We start from the raw sequence: 19260 nt of genomic DNA, 5'->3' as shown, positions 1-19260 counted from the left end.
GAAAATTATAACAAATCGAAAAAAATGTAGACTTTAACCCCCTGTAGTATCTAATCAAAGCAGAATCGAACCTATATTTATATAAAAAATTAATTTTATTCTTATGTGACGAATCTCCCCACGAGAGATGGCACATGTTTTTTAAAACACCCTGTATAGATGACATTTTTATATTAAGATATACTACTGTTTGATATTTCAACTCCATAGGATTCTCGATAAAATCAAGAATACATATTATTTTATACTATATGTTGTAAAATTCTTTTCTTATTTCCAGTATTTTGTATTAATATATTTCTTTGTAATTTAATTATATACAGACTTACCTGGCGATGTTCTATTTGGGTTCCCTAACTTTCCCTCATAAGAAAGCTTGTAGTAGAAGACGTTAGTATATTTTGACATAAGTTCAACAGTTTTTCTAATTGGCCTGCTGAACTGATCCACACTCAAAAACTAAAATACGATGGATAATATACCGGGTGTACATCGTCGTTGGGAACATAGGAAATCCCATGCAAAATTTGAACTGTCCAGATATTGGCTCCCCTATGGATTTAATAGCGAAGTCGTAAATAGACTTTTTAAAGGTCTACATTTGGTAAACACACATGCCAAACTTGAACAATTTTAGACAAGTCGATTTTAGGTAATTTGAGAAAAACTTAATCGATTTTTATATTAAAACCGAACAGGTAACAATCAAACACCAGTCAAAAACTGACATACCTTAGGTTTAGAAACTATGATTTTGTCATTGTCAAAAGTAATTTTAATAAAATTTTAATATATTTAGGGAAAGTTAACCGAAACATGTCAGATACACTGTATAATCTATTTCCCGCGTATTTTATCATGTTCACTTTTTCTTTATGTCTATAACAATAAATTATTACTAGCAGTGAATATTAAAATTTTATTAAAATTAAGTTACGTTTGAAAATAATGCTGACAACTTAAGGAATGTCGATTTTTGACTGGTGTTTGATTGCTACCTATTCAGTTTTAATTTAAAAATCGATTAAGTTTTTCTCAAATTACCTAAAATCGGCTTGTCCAAAATTGTTCAAATTTGGCATTTGTGTTTACCAAATGTAGACCTTTAAAAAGTCTATTTACGACTTCGCTATAAAAATCATAGGGGAGCCAATATCTGGACAGTTCAAATTTTGCATGGGATATCCTATATTCCCAACGACGATGCAACACCCGGTATATTTTATAATAGAAAAATTAACATATAACAGTGTGATAGAACTCTTTGAAGTACAACTACTGATCTAAATACCAGATTAAAATATATAAAATTATAAGTCACAGTCAGTATGTCGGCTTACTTACCGGGTGGTGCATTGTTCGAAACAGGAAATCCCATGCAAATTTTGTACTGTCTAAATATTGGTTCCCCTGTTTTAAAGGTCTGCGTACCCCTGAATACATATTATGCCAAATTTGAAAAATTTTGGACAAGCTGATTTTAAATAATTTAAGAAAAAGTACATCTATTTTTAAATTAAAACTGAACAGATAGCAATGCAAAACCAGGCAAATGTCAACATACCTTAAGTTGCCAGCCTATGATTTTGACATTGTCAAATGTAATTTGTTGTGCTGTATAAAAAGGAAACAACCAGACCTGTTTAACAAAAATCAACCGCATATACAGGCTTTGTTGGAACAAAAGCATAGAGCACATCAAGCAATCTATACCCTAAAGGTATTAATCCCCTAAATTCTTGAATTCTGAATCATAAATTAGATATTCCGACAACAGAACAGGAAATAAAGGCCTCCATAAAACAGCTTAAAACAACAAATCAGCTGGCTGTGACGCGATTCCGGCGGAAATCTATAAGTGTGCAAGTAAAGAACTTATTGGTAATCTTAAGGCTCTCTTCGATGTCATATGGGAAAGCGGAGAGGCACCTCAGGACTTTTGCAACGCGAATATAGTGAATATGTTTAAGAACAATGGAAGTGCATCAGACTGCGGACACTATCGGAGAATTTTACTACTGGCTATCGGGGGAAAAATTCTTCCAAAAATTATGTCAAACCGCCTGCACCCACATAAAGAAAAAATCCTCCCGGAATCGCAAACGGGTTTTCGCACCAACCGTGCCAACGTCGATTCCATATTCTCCGTCCGCCAACTACAGGAAATCAATGTAAAATTTACGTTGTATTCATCGACCTAACAAAAGCCTTCGACTCAGAGATATACTTTAGACCATTATGAATAAGTTTGGAGTACCCAACAAATATGTCCATAACAACAAGCCTCCATAACAACAATAAGTCAAGTGTATCACATCATGGATCACTGAGCGAACCCTTCCTGATAAATCCAGGAGTTAGGCAGGGATGTGTCTTGGCGCCCTTTTATTCAACATATTTATTGCAGCAGTCTACCGTATTATTTATAGTGGACAGCAAACTGCAGGAAAGAGGATTGGGCATTAGATACAGATACAGAACTTCAATACGCTGATGACTGCGCTCTAGTTGCAAAAACGTTACAGCAATTACAAGAAATATTGAACATACATACCTGGGCATACGAGGCTTTCATGTTATACGTATATAAAATACAATTTGACATTTACAAAATTATAGGGTACTTAAGGTATGTGGCATTTTCCTGGTTTTACATTGTTACCTATTCAATTTCAATTTAAAAATAGATGCAGTTTTTCTTAAATTAGTTAAAATCGGCTTGTTCAAAATTGTTCAAATTTGGCATGTATATTCAGAATACAAAAAGACAGACCTTTAAAATAACAGTTTACGACTTTGCTGTAAAATTAACAGGGGAGCCCGTAACGACGATGCACTATCCGGTATAGGTACCGGGTGTTGCATCGTCGAGCCGGACATAGGAAATCCCCGGTAAATTTTAATGGGGTCAATTATTGACTGAATAACTTTCGATATTTTTGATTAGCCCGTTTACGAGTTATCGCCGATTTCTTTTTAAATATTTCTCCTTTCTTATGGCCCTGTATTTACTTATGAGCACCAGTCAAGGTAAAAGATAACTATCAAATGAAGTAGTCATTTCAGAAATTTATCTATTTAGTGCTTTATTATTATTATTAAAAACTCATACCTACATCGAAAATATTAGCCATGAATTACACTACCGAAGAAAAAGTATTGATGATTTAATGGTATTATCAAGGAAATAGTTATCAAAAGGTGTCGGACATGTTTGCTGCTCTGTATCCGAATAGACCTATACTTGGAAAATCTACAATCGCAAGGAATATCAAGAGATTTGAGACCAAAGGTACCCTAATAAATAACTGCAGATGTGAAGCAAGGCAGGAACAAAGAGAAGATGCAAGAAATGATACCGACTTGGAAGTTTTATTGTGCGTGAAAGAGAACGATGGAAAGATCAGCATCTTAAGAGGAATTAACATAATTATAAGGAAACTTGAGGATGAAATAGGAATAGATCACACTACAGCGTTTTGAATTTTGAAACGACATAAATACTATTCCTTCAAATATAAAAAGCACCAAGAGCTACGAGATGGGGACGAAATACGGCGGCAGGCGTTTTGTTTTGATATGATGGAAAGAGCAAACACGGACAAGGAATTTTTAAAAAACATATTTTTCACTGACGAATGCGCGTTTACCTTAAATAATGAACCCAATGTTCAAAATTATCGATATTGGAACAAAGAAAACCAACACACAGGTTTGTCGAAACAAGGACGCAATATCCACAGAAAGTAAATGTTTGGGCAGCGATATTCGGACACAATATTATCGGGCCATTATTTCTTACGCGAAATTTAAATGCAGAATATTATTTGGAACTACTCGAAAATCATATTTTACCTTACAGAAAGTTTGGTACCAAACGGATGGCTGCCCGGCACATAGTACCCTGGCTGTTCGGGAATATTTGACAATAGTTTTAACGGAAACGTTATTGGCCTAAATCATACAGTAAATTGGCCAGCAAGGTCTCCTGATATTTCGCCAAATGATTTCTTTCTCTGGGGCCATTTAAAAAACAGGATATACAAGGATAAAAAATACCCAAATCTAGATGAGTTAAAAAATGCTATTTCTGCCGAATGCAATAGAATTTCAGTTTACCAACTAGCGAATGTAAGAAGAGAATTTTATGATCGCCAGGGTTATTGTCTAGCAGTCGATGGAGGAATATTTGAACATCTTAAATCCTAAAGTTCTCTCAATTTAATAGTACCTAAATGAATAAGTTATTGAATATTGTAATAACACTATAATTAACCTTGTAGTTGATTACTTTATTTTACTTTAATTGATTTTAATTTGTATTTATAAATACATCTTTAAGATTTCCGATGTAGGAATGAGTTTTCAATAATAATAAAGCACTAAATAGGTAAATTTCTGAAATGACGACTTCATTTGACAGTTATCTTTTACCTTGACTGGTGCTCATAAGTAAATATAGGGCCATAATAAAGGAGAAATATTTCAAAAGAAATCGGCGATAACTCGTAAACGAGCTAATCAAAAATATCTAAAGTTATTCTTTTGAATGTGGGTTTTAGTGCTCTTCAATAAACTTAAATAGAATTATTCTTTAAAATAATTAGGGAAATGAATAATTGACCCCATTAAAATTTACATGGGATTTCCTATGTCCCGTCCGACGATGCAACACCCGGTATAATATAATGTATTGTACAGTGAAACCTGTCATTAATGGCCATTAAAAAAAAAGATACTAAATATTAGCCGTTATATGAAGCGTCAGGTTTGGTCTTAGGGATCGTGTAATAAATTAATTTGCGCAAATTGGTTTCCACAAACCAAACTACACCAATATTAAACCATTTTTAGTGGCAATAACTAAAATTCCAATTATGTACAGGGAGTTTCGAAAAAACATGTACCATCTCTCGTGGGGAGATTTGTCACGTAAAAATAAGATTTACTTTTCATATCAACATAGGTCCGATTCTGTTTTTTTCGTAGCTACAGGGTGTTAAAATCTTAAAAATCTTTCGATTTATTATAGTTTTCTTCCAAGTACTTTTAGTAATTCAAATGAGATTTTGAGGGTAAAAGTTACTAATATCCACGATGAAAACTTGTCATAAAATTTTTTTGTCATGAGTCAAAAATTTCACGTTTCTCAATGGCAACACACTTGAGATGCATGACATATTGTTGAAAATCTTATGACACAATATTTCATGAGATATATGTTTCATTGACAAGTTTCAACGTGTATACATGATATGCGTTGTGTTTCATTTGAAATATTTGTGTCACTTGCTGCGCGTGAGTTTTATCCTATATACTTTCACTTTACGTCGTGTCTCATGAACCAAAAATTTCAAACAATCGCGAGTGAAGAAATTTTTACCTCCATGTGAAAACCCACCACAAAACAAATAATGTTTCATGAAATAAAAATTTTATGACTTTTTAACTTCATTGTGGACACCTACCTTAAGTGTTACATATTTTAATGCTAAAAAAGTGTCGATAAATTCATCAGGGACGTGCATATGGGTTATCACTGGAGTATTTAAAAAAAACATGTGCCCCACCTAATTTGTAAATAAATGTTATTACTATTAGTTATTATTACTATGAGTCCAACGTACAGCAATTTCAAATAATAAAGAAAGGTAATTACAAAAAACCTAATTTTAAAAAGAACATCCTATAACTCTAAAACTGTGGATTTCCATACATTCGCAAGTCATTAAACAAAAGTTATATACAGGGTGCTACAAATTCGAGGTACGAGCATTGGTATCTCGGTAACCGTAATAGATACGAACATGGTTAAATTGGGGCAAACTTGCGGTTTGGGATGTTCACCAAGATGCCATCAAAATTTTTTTAAAAATTTCGAGGATTGCTGAGCTTTTTGGAAAAAAACGGATTTTTTTTTTGAAAATCAATTTTATTTTTTCCTGTCGTTACTTTTAAGAAAATCAAAAAAATAATTGCACATTCTCGTTGCCACTTTATAAGGGCTATCTGATAATATTTTTAGATTTTCAAATTAGCTGATAATTTGTGAGATACAGAGACCAACTGATTTTTTTAAATCATCATCATCATCAACCAGCCCTTTGCGTCCACTGCTGGACATAGGCCTCCCCCATTTGCGCCCACTGTTGCCTATTTTGTGCGCTCTGGATCCAGTTATTGGTGATCCTTTTTATGTCGTCAGTCCATCGTGTTGGTGGTCTTCCCTGGTTTCTTTTGTCAGCTCTCGGTCTCCATTCGAGCAGTGTTTTGGTCCACCTACCATCGGTCACTCGAGCCACATGTCCAGCCCACTTCCACTTGAGTGTAGCGATTCGTGACACAACGTCGATGACGCCTGTTCTCGCACGTATATCCTCGTTGCTTATATGATCCCGCAAAGACACTCCAAGCATTGATCTTTCCATTCGTCGCTGTGCCACTCTGAGCCTCTTAGCAGATGCGATGGTCAGTGTCAAGGTCTCAGCTCCATACGTCATAACCGGTAGTACACATTGGTTGAAAACCTTTCGTTTTAGGCAGATTGGCTGGTCGCCCTTAAACACATCTTTTAACTTTCCATAGGCGGCCCAAGACAGGGTTATACGTCTCTTCAGTTCGCATGTCTGATTGTCTCTTGTGATCTGTATCTCGTGTCCCAGGTAGTTATACCTATCCACAAGCTCCACCTCACTGTCACCCACAACAATATTTCCACTGGGAACCAGGTTGGTCATGAATTTGGTTTTTGAGAAGTTGATCTTCAGACCAACCCCGATACACACCTCCCGCAATTCTCGGAGCATCACTTCAGTATCCCTTAGGTTGTCGGATAATAAAACAATGTCATCAGCAAAACGCAAATTTGTGAGGTTCTTGCCATCAATCATCAGTCCCTTCCCCTCCCAGTCGAGTTTTTTAAAGGCACTCTCCAAAACGGCGGTAAATAATTTCGGTGATATAGTATCTCCTTGACGAACGCCCCTGCCTATCGGTATGGTTTTAGTGTTCTCGTGTAGTTTTACCGTCATCGAGGCGTTTTTATAGATATTGTAAATAAGCCTTGTGTATCTATAGTCCACCCGACATTCTTGCAAGGACCTTATCACTGCATCCATTTCTACTGTATCGAAAGCTTTCTGGAAATCGACAAAAGCAAGTACAAGCGGCCTGTTGTATTCAATGGATTTTTCTATTATAATTTTAATACTCTGGAGATGGTCATTGGTTCCGAACCCTGCACGGAAACCCGCTTGCTCTATCGGTTGGTAAAAATCCAATTTCTTCTCGAGTCGTGTTGTTATTATCCTCGTAAACAGTTTATAAAGGTGGCTAAGCAGACTTATCGGTCTATAGTTTTCTAGATCTGCTATGTCCCCCTTTTTGTGAAGTAGTATTACTACAGCATTGTACCACTTCCCAGGCAGAGTACCATCAAAAAGGCAAAGGTTGAAAAGATCCACAATCTTCTGAAGCAAACATTCACCACCAATCTTAATTGCATCTGCGACCACACAATCCTCGCCGGGAGATTTATTATTCTTGGTGTTCCTTAAGGCTAGTTCCATTTCTTCAAGTGTGATATCTGGTAGTGTTTCTGACCCTTGATTTACGATGCCCTTTGTCCATGTCAATATCTCTGGTTCGACTTCTGAATCCTGTGTCCCTTCCCCCCGACTTCGGTACAGCAGTCTATAAAAGTCCTCAACTATCTTTAAGATCTCCTCCCTGTTGGTCGTGATATATCCCTGATGGTCTCTGATTTTTGTTATTCCAGCTGTTCCGCTTTGAAGACTCTTTCGTAGCACTTTCATGCTTTTGTTATTTTCTATTGTCCGTCGAATCTCGTTTTGATTAAATGTTCTGAGGTCGCGCCTAATGGCCTTGATATCTGTTTGTTTATATCTCTTAATTCGTCGACAGTAGTCAGCTGTTCACTTCTCATGGCCCGTCTTTTATCCATAAGTCTCTTGGTAGATTTACTGAGTTTTTCTTCTCTTTGTGTCTTGGGGCAGTACCTGTTTTGACTCTCTAACAACGCATTTGTGATGTTTTCGTTTAAACCGTCAATACTGTTCTCCTGCGTGTAATCCTGTAGCTGTTCTGTGATACAGCGCTGGAAACCTTCTAAATCTGCCGGCTTTGTCCATGATCTACTACCAGCCTTTACCACCTGATTTTTTTAAATACGGACCTGCATTTTTTATTTCAGATTTTGAAACAACTCGGTCTTCTGAGTACAATGATATGCCACACTTAATATTTTTTTTATTTCGGACATTTGAACACAATTTATTTTAATTAATTTCAAATCCGGCTCTGTTTTTTTTAAATATTTAATCTATTCATCGTTACAATATTGATAAGCTTTCAAACTTAACAATGATGTGGGGTAAAATATTGAATATGGAAAATCAAATGCAATAAAATAATAAAAATTCGAGTAAAAAATAATATACAAATGAATACATTACTTCACTTCATTTGTAAAAGTGAAATCAATACATCTCAACATTTACAATAAAGAGTACAAAATACTTTCGGAAGTACAAGAAAAAAGTTCAAAGAGCTATAAATAAAATTGAACGAAAAATAAATTTGTGCAAAAATAAGTTGGTCTCTGTATCTCACAAATTATCAGCTAATTTTAAAATATAAAAATACCATCAGATAGCCCTAATAAAGTAGCTATGAGAATATGCAAGTAGTTTTTTGATTTTCTTAAAACTAACGACAGGAAAAAATAGAATTAATCTTCAAAACAAATCCGTTTTTTCCAAAAAACTCAGCAATCCTTGAAATTTTTAAAACTTTTTTAATGGCATCTTGGTGAACATCCCAGGGCGCAACTTTGCCCCAATTTAACCATGTTCGTATCTATTACGGTTACCGAGATTAGTTACCAAACCAAACCAATGCTCGTACCTCGAATTTGTAGCACCCTGTATAATATTAAAATCAAAGTTTGCTGTTAGACTTGGATCAAGGCAAATTAATAAAATTACGTTTATCCTATCAAGGAGGCCGAAATCGACAAAATATCAAGAGGCAACTTTTAATCGGTATTAAACACTATTTCTAACAAAAGAGAGAGAAAGTCAGTGCCGTACATGCTTTTTTTAGAAAAATATTCCAGTGATAACCCATATGCACGTCCCTGGTGAATATGTCGACACTTTTTTAGCATTAAAATATGTCGCACTTATAGTAACTTTTACCCTTAAAATTTCATTCGAATCACTAAAAGCACTTGGAAGAAAATTATAATATATCGAAAAAAAAAAATGAAGACTTTAACACCCTGTAGCTACGAAACAAAAAAGAATCGGACCTATGTTGATATGAAAAATAAATTTTATTTTTACTTGAGAAATCTCCCCACGATAGATGGCACATGTTTTTTCAAACACCCTGTATAAAGTAAATTAGTAATATTGGATTATTTTTCTATATTGATAAAGGTATTAATGTAATGAGTTTCTTAGAACTGATAAATAAGTATTGAAAAATATATTTTTCGCGAGTAGTCAATGGAAATAAAAATATCAAGGATTTTAACAACATTCTTTGTAAACTTGGAAACTTGTAAATTGATAGGAATTTTTTAATAATACACGCCGCACAAAAATTATCGCATCACCAATATTTATAAATATTGAAACTACGTGAAACGTATTTTTACATTTTTTGTCTATTTCCGGAATAGGCATATTTTAAGGCCAGGCCTGTGCAGTTTTTCCTTTGAGGATTTCCGCAATGTGTGTGGGTACTTTAACTGGCATACAATAACTATAAAATTTAAAATGTATATTTTGAGATTGATATTTTTGAGGCACATAATACATTTTGTTGATTAAAATTATTATAAATCTAGTTTTGAGCAAGGAATATTTCCCAAACCCGAAAAATTAATTTTATTCGATTATTTTTTTTTGCTTATAGTTGGTTTGGTTTGGTTAGGTGATTTGATTGCATTGGTTTCACTCTTTTGGGTTGGATTGGTTTAGTTATTTGGCGAGTTGGTCAGCGTGGTTATTTGGAGGGTGTTAATTCATTGGTTAGTTGGTTTTTCGGGTTTGGGAAATATTCCTTGCTCAAAACTAGATTTGCGTATTTTTTTCGGGCGTTACCCGAATTCGACTATTGAGCGTAACATATCTACACTGAGCGGCACGAAAAACGGACATCTTAAAATGTTGATGTATTTTAAAGTTTTATATACCGGGTGCGTCTTAAAAGTGGCTCACCCCTATAACTTTATTATTTAAAAAAATGAGATTTGGTATGTTAGTATATGACATAAATTAGGATTGATTGACGTATTCAATTAATTGTTTTCGGTCACTTCCTGTTTCACCGGAAATGACTACAACTTTTGATTTTTAAATAGCACCTTCAGCATTTTTTTACTTTATTTGATAGAAAATGACACTCTGAATAGAATGACATATCAATTGTCAACTTTTGACATTTTCGCATATGGTGTATTTGAAATTAAAACTTGCGGTTCGTAACGAAAATTTGACTCGAAATACCAAGTGTGTGCTATCAAATTATTCGTAAAAAATGCTTTTTCCGAATATGCTAATGAGCCACCCTCGTTCCATTTGAAAAAAATGAGTTATGATTAAAAATACGATTTCAGTATTTTCTAACTGGCCAGGAAAAGACACTAAAAACATTAGACAATCAAATTTATTTTTCCAAGGCTCCTTGATTAAGAATTAGTGTTTTTAACATAGCCATGGCACTCTAGATTGAATTTTAAAACACGATTTTTTATTCAGCGAGAATGGCAAAAGTTGACATATGATATGTAATTGTATTCAGAATGTCATTTCCTATCGAATAAAGTAAAAAAATACCGAGGGTGCCATTTAAAAATCAAGTGGTAGTCATTTCCGGTGAAACAGGAAGTGACCAAAACCAATTGAATACGTCACTCAATTCTAATTTATGTCATATACTAACGTACCAAATCTCGTTTTTTATCTGAAAAAAATAAAAAAGTTATAAGTGTGAGCCACTTTTGAGACGCACCCGGTATTATGTTCTAGTGGACCGGTTTTATTTTTAAAATATTAAGGTTAAAATATTTGACTTTTTAGTAGCTCTTTCTAAATTAAAAATGAAAGTTTGCAACTGTCAATTATACGAGGAAAAACAAATTGTTCATATTTTAGTGAAAGTTTGAACCTCTCTGTGGAATATATTAACAAAGCAAAAAATTAAAAGTAATTTTATCATCTAGATACTCTTTTCTCGATAGTTTGTTTTATAATTTTATATTTCTAGTTGGAGATATTGGCTTTTTAATAACTTTGGGTCTTCGTCAACACACTTATAAAATAGTGTTTATTGTTTTTGTAATGTCACTCTAATTGAAAAATTATGTGTTTATTGACGTTTACTCTAGTAGAGATGGGTTTTAAAGTTAAAGGCTAATGTTGAGGTTAAGGTTCTGAAGTATCGGCTATTGCTGTTTTAATTGATCATGGTAGAGATCAACTTTTGGACTTAAACCATATCTGCCAGAGCAACTGCCCAACTGACAATAATAGGATTTTTCAAAAACAGTGACATTACATAAATTATAAACACTATTTTATAGGTCTGTTGACTGGAACCAAAAGTAAAGGCATGCTTTTAATGTAAAAATACGAAAAAATGTTGTGCCTTTTCAAAAGCAAATATTTCGAAAAAAAATAAAGCTATTGAGATTAATCACAAAACAAACAGAAAATTATTAATCACCAAACTATTGAGAAAAGATGATAAAATTATTTTTAAATTCCATACTTTGATAATGCACTCCACAGGGTGTTTCAAACTTTCACCAAAAGATCAACATTTTGTTTCCTCTCGTATAATCGACAATGGCTAAGATGGCAACTTTCATTTATAATTTAGAAAGGGGTGTTAAAAAGTCAAATAATTTAACTACAAATTACTTAAAAAATCATCAAAATCGGTCCATTATAACACAATATATACAACTTTAAAATACATGAAAATTTTCAGGTGCCCGTTTTTCTTGCCAATGAGTGTATATATTCTATCTATTTTATGTAAACCTATGATATATTATAATACTAAACATAAGAAAATAAAAGTGTCGTTAGAATTAAAGAACAAGGAACCGTAAAACGTAAGTTACAGTGCATTATAAATTTCGTTTAGTAGATTTTGTAAATGTTTACTAAGTGATGATGGAACCCGTTTATTATCTCTATACTTTGAAAAAAACAAGTTCAGGTTTAGCGACTTCTACAACAAAATCACAGAATAAAAATAATTTTTTAAGAACTCGTAAAATTTTTTGACACGACGGACGATCCATTCCATTGAAACTGTTATAGTTATTTATAAAAAAACAGCTTAAAATAATAGCTTAAAAATAACAGGTTTCTTTATTTTACTGCTAAATATCTGAAAGAGTATGAGGCGGTCACCGCCAGGCGTATTAACGCAGTTGCAAGTTGCAACAATGACGTGCTCGGTGGTAGTATTTCCAGGGTGTCAAAACATTTCCGCCACTCGTCTATACCTATACATTGCGATCTACCTACGCCCTGCCCCTCGATCCGCGTAGATCCTGAATTGCGTAGCAGTGTACAGGGTGTATCTCACTCGACGGGCGAAAAGCTCTTATGATTTCACCATTTGCGGTCAAAAAATAGCAATATAAGAAAATGTGTAGTATATTCTTCATAAGTAAACCAACTACACACCAGAGTTCGAATTAATTTTACACTTAAACTAGCGTGTACCCGCGACTTCGTTCGCGTCGAATTAATAATTTCTAATGGTGATGATAAAGCAAAACAAGAATTTCCATTAACATATAAACTGGATAAAATTTTCTCACATTTGCCAAAAATAAGCTTTCTAACGTCCAGCAGTTTAAGCAGAATCGTGGTTAATCAATTACTCAACTTTTTGGAACACCATGTATGATTTTTTAAAAAATTTCAAAATATGTAAAAAAAAACAAAATAAATTATGCGTGTCCAGGCGTTTTCCCGAAAGACTAACCGTTTTTTAAATAACAAATGTTGTAATATTTGAGGGGCGTTTTCACCCTGTTGGAATTTGAGATTCGAGAAACCCCTCCTTATCGAACCTCAACCCCACAGTCAATCCGTTTGCAAAAAATCAGCTTTAAACGTCCAGCAGTTTAAGCAGAATAGTGATTACTCAATTGTCATATTTTATGAAACACCCTGTATATATTTTTTATAAAATCTTAAAATATGTAAAATAACATAATAAAATATACGTGTTTTAAGAGTTTATCCGAAAAACTCACCGGTTTTTAAATAAAAAATATTCTAATATTTGAGAGTAGTTTCACCCCCTTAGAATTCGAGTTTCGAAAAATCCCTTCTTATCGAACCTCTACACACTAAAGTCAATCCGTTTTCCAAAAATCAGCTTTTTACGTCAAGGGCTTTAAGCAGGATCGTGATTAATCAATGACCAGATTTTTCAAAACACCCTGTATACATTTTTAAAAAATCTTAAAATATTATTCTGAAAATTTTTCAGAATAAATAAATACCTAAATATTGAAACTTAATAAGTAAGTACTGAGACATACAGCGCCATAATATCTCGACCTCCGTCCGTTATGCACGTAACAGGTTGAAACAGAATGTATCTAAACAATACGTTAATCCTCAACCTGTTTCGAACCTCCATCGACAATCGACCGATGCAGCAGTGTTCCTCTCCCACACCGATTATCTCGACCGCCGCCCTGTTATGCTCGTAACAGGTTGAAAAACAACACATCTAAAATGACTGCTTCTTCAACCCGTTGCGAGCCTCCATCGACAATCGACCGATGCAGCAGCGTTCCTTTCCCACTCCTGTTATCTCCACCGCCAGGCGTTATGCCCGCAACTGTTTCAAAAAACCTGCTTCTTTTATATCCTATTATTTTTAAGCTGTTGCAAATCCAATACGACCATCGACGGTATCGACCGAAGCAGCTACGTTCGCCGTAGCGCTTTCCCCACTCCGTTGTCCGTTGTCTCGCCGCCTGTATCGATGGTTGACGAAATAACATGTTTTCCATCCGTACTAGTTGTTTTTTGGAATTGCTTCAAGTAGCATAGAATTTCGTGGTGATGCAGAGCGCCGACTTCGTTTTTCGTTTCACGAGCGGCCGATCTCTAAGTGGCGTTATTTTATATCTGCTATTTTTTAGAAGTAGTAACGGTTGCGTTATGTTATTTATAAATAATTTTTATAAAATAACAGATAGTTAAATAACAATCCATCACTAATAGTAACAATATTTGGCGCTATATTATTATCTAACCAATATTATTGATTATTGATTTATTTTATTAAGATTAATGACAGATGTGACAGCTGAAAGTAAGGGATAGACAAAACGTATTTTATTATCGGGTGCGATTGTTTAAAAGAAATTAGAAAAATTAGGTGCAAATTATGTTTTGACGTCTTACCTTAGAGACCTGTGTTGAATGCGGGTCAATTACCAAATCAAGTCCGAAATAATGTACTCTAATAATTTTTCCAGCTAAAAATCTAAGCAAAAGGTTGCCAGTTAAATCATACGGTGCTAACTTAGGAACGCTTAGTATAATCTGGCTTAGAAGTAGGGATGGTAAAGCTAAAATAGAAAAGAATTGACTGATTGAAGATTGGATTAATTTTATTGATGATAAAAATATAACGAATAAAAAGTGGAAAAGAACTACCACTTAAGTTTATTAATTTAGATATAGTTTTTTGATAATTGTATGTTACATAGTTCCTTTAAAAATGACTAAAAATGACACTTACTCCATGTATATTTTATACTACTAAGCAGAGAGAATAGAAAATTAATATCTTACAATCCATAAATGATTTACAATATAACTAAACAAATTAATAGAATATTTGCTTACAAAGATCGCTCGGTATTCCTTTAATTTCAAGCGAATTGTATCCTATTATCAATGGGACTCGATTAAAATCGCCAGTAGATAACAGCTTATAGGAACGATCACTGAGTATTGCATTCTCATGGTCAGGTTCTTGAACAACACCGAAAGGAAGTCCGGAAAAAATATCTGGAATATACTAAAGAATTGCAATTATAAGATATTTAAAATAGTTATTTAAATAGAAAGTACATACAAATAATAATAGTTTTAGATGGTGTTTGTTATAACGTTTATGTGTGCCTAGTAGGTACCAATTACGTCAACACTTTTTAATAGGCTTATAAACTTTTTTTTTATCGTTAAGGTAAATTTTTAATTTTTCGGGAGAAAAGCCATCGAAAAGATCCATTTGGATTCTATGCAGTTGTATTTACAAAAAATAAGTTTTTAATTTTTTAGATTTCTGCTTCGGTGGAAAAACAACCAGATGTTTTTCAAGTTACAATTTTTTTATTTATTTGCCAATCGGTTAAAACGCTAAATGAAAAAAAAATGTATTTTTTTAATATTAAAAATATTTTGTTTATTTTATATAATTTTAAAATAATAGTTTATATTTAGTTACTATAAATATTTAGTAACGTAAAGAAAATTAAATAAATACATACTGATAACGTGACATTATTTTCGGCTACTTTTAATTTTCTATAGTCCACTTTCCGAAGACTATCAATCAGATTCTTTGTGCTATTAGTAGTTTTTATATTGAGTTTTTTTCCAACATCAAATGCTTTCTTTCTGGCATCTCTACTCAAAGCCCATAAACACAAACTTGTCCCACTTTGCATTATAGCACCTGCAAATAGCCCTAAAATGATGAGAAATCCAAAATTAATAATTTCTTACTAAATAGTGCCCTACATGTTTTAGAAAAGTTTTGTACTTAAACGCAACAATGTGTCCAGCGATGTATATAACCTAATACTCGGCATAAAATTAACCTCATTTGCAAGTATTATTTGTGAACCTATATTTCGCTTGCTAAGGTGTCGGGATCGGGGTACTTTTCAATGAAGTTATCTAATAAACTTCCTGAAGGTATTAAAAATTTATCTCTATCCAATTTTAAAATTAGGGTAAAGAGACTCTTATTTCCTAAGGCATTTTATTGTTATAATGAATACCTGGACGAAAATATGGTATATATGTATTTTTGTAAACCTATATGTAACCCGGGCCCCGCTTCTGGAGTTTAGTTAACTGAGAAATCGTCAATGTCAATCGTCAATATGGTATCGAATCCGGCGCATGGAAATATTGCCAGCTTATCATTAACATATATAGGTAAGTTGACAAAAATGATAATAGTAACATTTGAGAACCGCCGCGGCGGTAGCAATCGGAAATCAACCGCAACTATTAAGAAACTACCCGGATCTCAGTTTGATCGACGTCCGGTGTTGCTACATCGACTACAAAGTCTAAACGATAAGCAAAGCCTTACATTCCACCAAACGAGTAGCGCTGTGTCGCCCAAAATAAGTTAAAAGTTAAAAAAAAACTTACCTACGTTAAAAAAAATATACTGATATCATGAAACTGAAAAGAGAGAAAACCGGACTAATATTACGATGGCAAATATTGGCGCGAAAAAAACGGACAAGAACGGGCCCAATTGCCAATTATTCTGGAAGCGATATGTTTTCCACACAAATAATTCCGGAAATAGACAATTATTATCTAGAGATTTTGGGAATAAACAACGTTAGAACGGCTTAGAGAACTTCAGACACTCTCAGAAGAATTACTATTATACTCTAGCCAACCACCTACGCTAATCAAAGAAAAACAATAAAAACGGAGTGGCTCTTCTCACAACTTAAAGGTCCTTATAGACTATTCTTTTATAATCTGTGACATAATCCTGATACAAATCTTACAATAGTGTAGTGCATTCCAACCACTGAACACTCCACCGATAAAGACAAAGACATCTTTTATGAAATATTGAACACCATCCTCAATGCACTTAAACTATAACGCCAAGTTGGAAATGATAACCATAATTTTGAAGATATAATGGGAAAACGCAGATCGGTCAATCGAAACAATAACGACAGAAAACTGTTGCTCTAATTACCAATTAACTACAGGAGGTACACTTTTTCCTCATAACGCAGTCCATAAAGCTAAGTGAAAATCACCAGATGGGTCCACAACAAACCAAATTTGTGACTTTTTAATTATCCGGGGGTATAGAAACTCACTTTTTGATGTAAGAGCGTACTGAAGAACCAACATAAACCGGGATCACAACCGCTAAGACATTAATTCAATCTTCGGCGACTGGATTCTCCTAATATTCAAAACCAAATAATGCAACAGATAGAAAAAATAAGCATCGGTAACTAAAATGTAAAATGTAAATATAGATGAGAAGTGAGAAGTAAAAAAAGCCTTCAAAAGATCGCCGAAGAAAATCTTGGGTCAGAGACACATTAAGAATGTGTATCTCAGATGGCACATGGGAGAAAATTGGATAAAGAAAAAAAAATTAAAGAAAAGATTTTACCAACAGGTCGCATCACACAAAAAAAGCACTAAAGGAGGAATATCGCACAAAGGAGGGAAGAGGTCAGCAAGAAACGCCGGTGGACAGAAGAACTTCAACAGAAGATCAGCTGCAGATGGACTGACAACGTCTCCAAGAGCGAGCTGATCACGTGCAGACTCATGCTCAACTGCATGCACATGATAAAACGTGCTCCATAGATAGACTCAATGAAGCAAGCATATTACAGCGGGTAATATTACCGCAGAACTATTTAAGAAACACCCAGAAAGTATTTATCAAAGTATTTAGTTACTAATACTGTAGAACTGTTGTAATACATTACTGTACTAATGATGTGGAGATGTGATGATGTATACTTTAGGGTATAATAAATAAGTAGGAATTGACAGAATTAGTACTTTATAGTTTATTTTCTTGTTAACAATTTTTTTATTAGTATCAAAAAACGCCAGTAGTTGACAGGCGAAAATTTCCATATACCCAATGGATGACATGTATTTTAGCAATCTTGAACACCCAAGTAACAAAATTCCGACTTCCGACTAGTTTTGACTACGCGCAACGTTGAAATTGGTACTTTTCCCTACCCTATGCATACCCAAACCTCAAATTACGTAGCCAAAACGTCGCTACGACGTTGCACTTAAACAGTTGTATATTTTGACCCTTAACAACGTTGGCAAACATTGTAGGCCACAACGTTGTTAGAAGTTGGGTTTTATACCGTTGTCATTACGTCGCCAGAAGGCATGTTTATTGTACTACAGAATAACAAACGTAATACAACGTTGTGCGACGTTTCATTAAACGACCCAAAGCAACTTCAAAATTATAACGACTACGTTGGATTACGGTGACCAGCGCGACGATGTCGATTTTTGTTGTAGAAGCGGAACTATCTACACCTAACCTCAAAAAGATCTGTACTGTACTGTCACAGAGCAATTGGTTAGGTATTTTTTCTGATGTACTTACTGCGTAAAGCGAAAAGAAGGATGTATAGGAAAAAATTATATAAATACTCTACAACTTTTTATAGAAAAAGGAAAAGGTATTTAGAAGAAAGTCAGCGAGCAAGTCAGTGTCCGAAAAATGAAGTGGAAATAACGAGTTTAGGTTCGTCATCCATATCCTAGCAATCATGTATCGAAGGAACGTCCACTTCAATTTGAAAAGTAATAGAGTGCTAGTGGTAGCTTATCATGAATGGATACTATAGAAATAAATAAGATACTATAGAAACACCTGAAGCCCATACAACACAGGAATACTGTGAGAATAATGATCCTACAGAGGAGTAGTCAACTGATTTTCAGTTTCAGCATAAATTGAAGAGAATATTAGATTTTAATTTTCAAATGAGTGGTAAAATAAACAATACTTCCTATACTGCTGTTTTAACAATAAATAAATAGAAATACTGATCTAATGTCAGCGATCTTATTAACGAGTATGTGACCACCACCACCAAAGAATCCCAGCTTTCTTCTTTATTTTATTGTTCCTAGGTAAAAAAGAGCACTGTAAGATGGAATTTTCTTATTTACCTCCTAGATGTCGGTAGGGTTCAGAGGTCCTATTTCGTCAAAGCAGGTGTCAATTTTTGAACCAAAGGTTGTCATAGGTGATCCAAAGGTCGATTACCGCACCTTATGCACTATATTGGTATTTTAAAGGTTGCCTTAGGCAACTCCGCCATTTTAATACGATTTATCTGTTCGTGCGTTGTGGACGAATCGAATATAATATCAGAAACCACAAAATACTGCGAATTTCGTTAAA

General features: G+C 34.0%; 1 protein-coding gene across 1 annotated transcript in view; it reads right to left on the bottom strand.

Annotated features, from left to right (window-relative positions):
• LOC115887814 (venom carboxylesterase-6-like) overlaps positions 1-19260 on the bottom strand; it is a 59744-nt gene that overhangs the window by 8883 nt on the left and 31601 nt on the right. The window contains exons 6-9 of the mRNA XM_030907325.1: positions 15572-15771; positions 14925-15099; positions 14478-14644; positions 330-459 (exon numbers count right to left, since the gene is read on the bottom strand). Coding sequence (XP_030763185.1) covers positions 330-459; positions 14478-14644; positions 14925-15099; positions 15572-15771 — 672 coding nt within the window. The remainder of the gene's footprint in view (positions 1-329; positions 460-14477; positions 14645-14924; positions 15100-15571; positions 15772-19260) is intronic.

Source organism: Sitophilus oryzae, unplaced genomic scaffold, assembly GCF_002938485.1.
Source record: "Sitophilus oryzae breed Bouriz unplaced genomic scaffold, Soryzae_2.0 scaffold_637_pilon_pilon, whole genome shotgun sequence".
Lineage (NCBI taxonomy): Eukaryota > Metazoa > Arthropoda > Insecta > Coleoptera > Curculionidae > Sitophilus > Sitophilus oryzae.
This window is presented reverse-complemented; position numbering and strand designations above follow the sequence as displayed.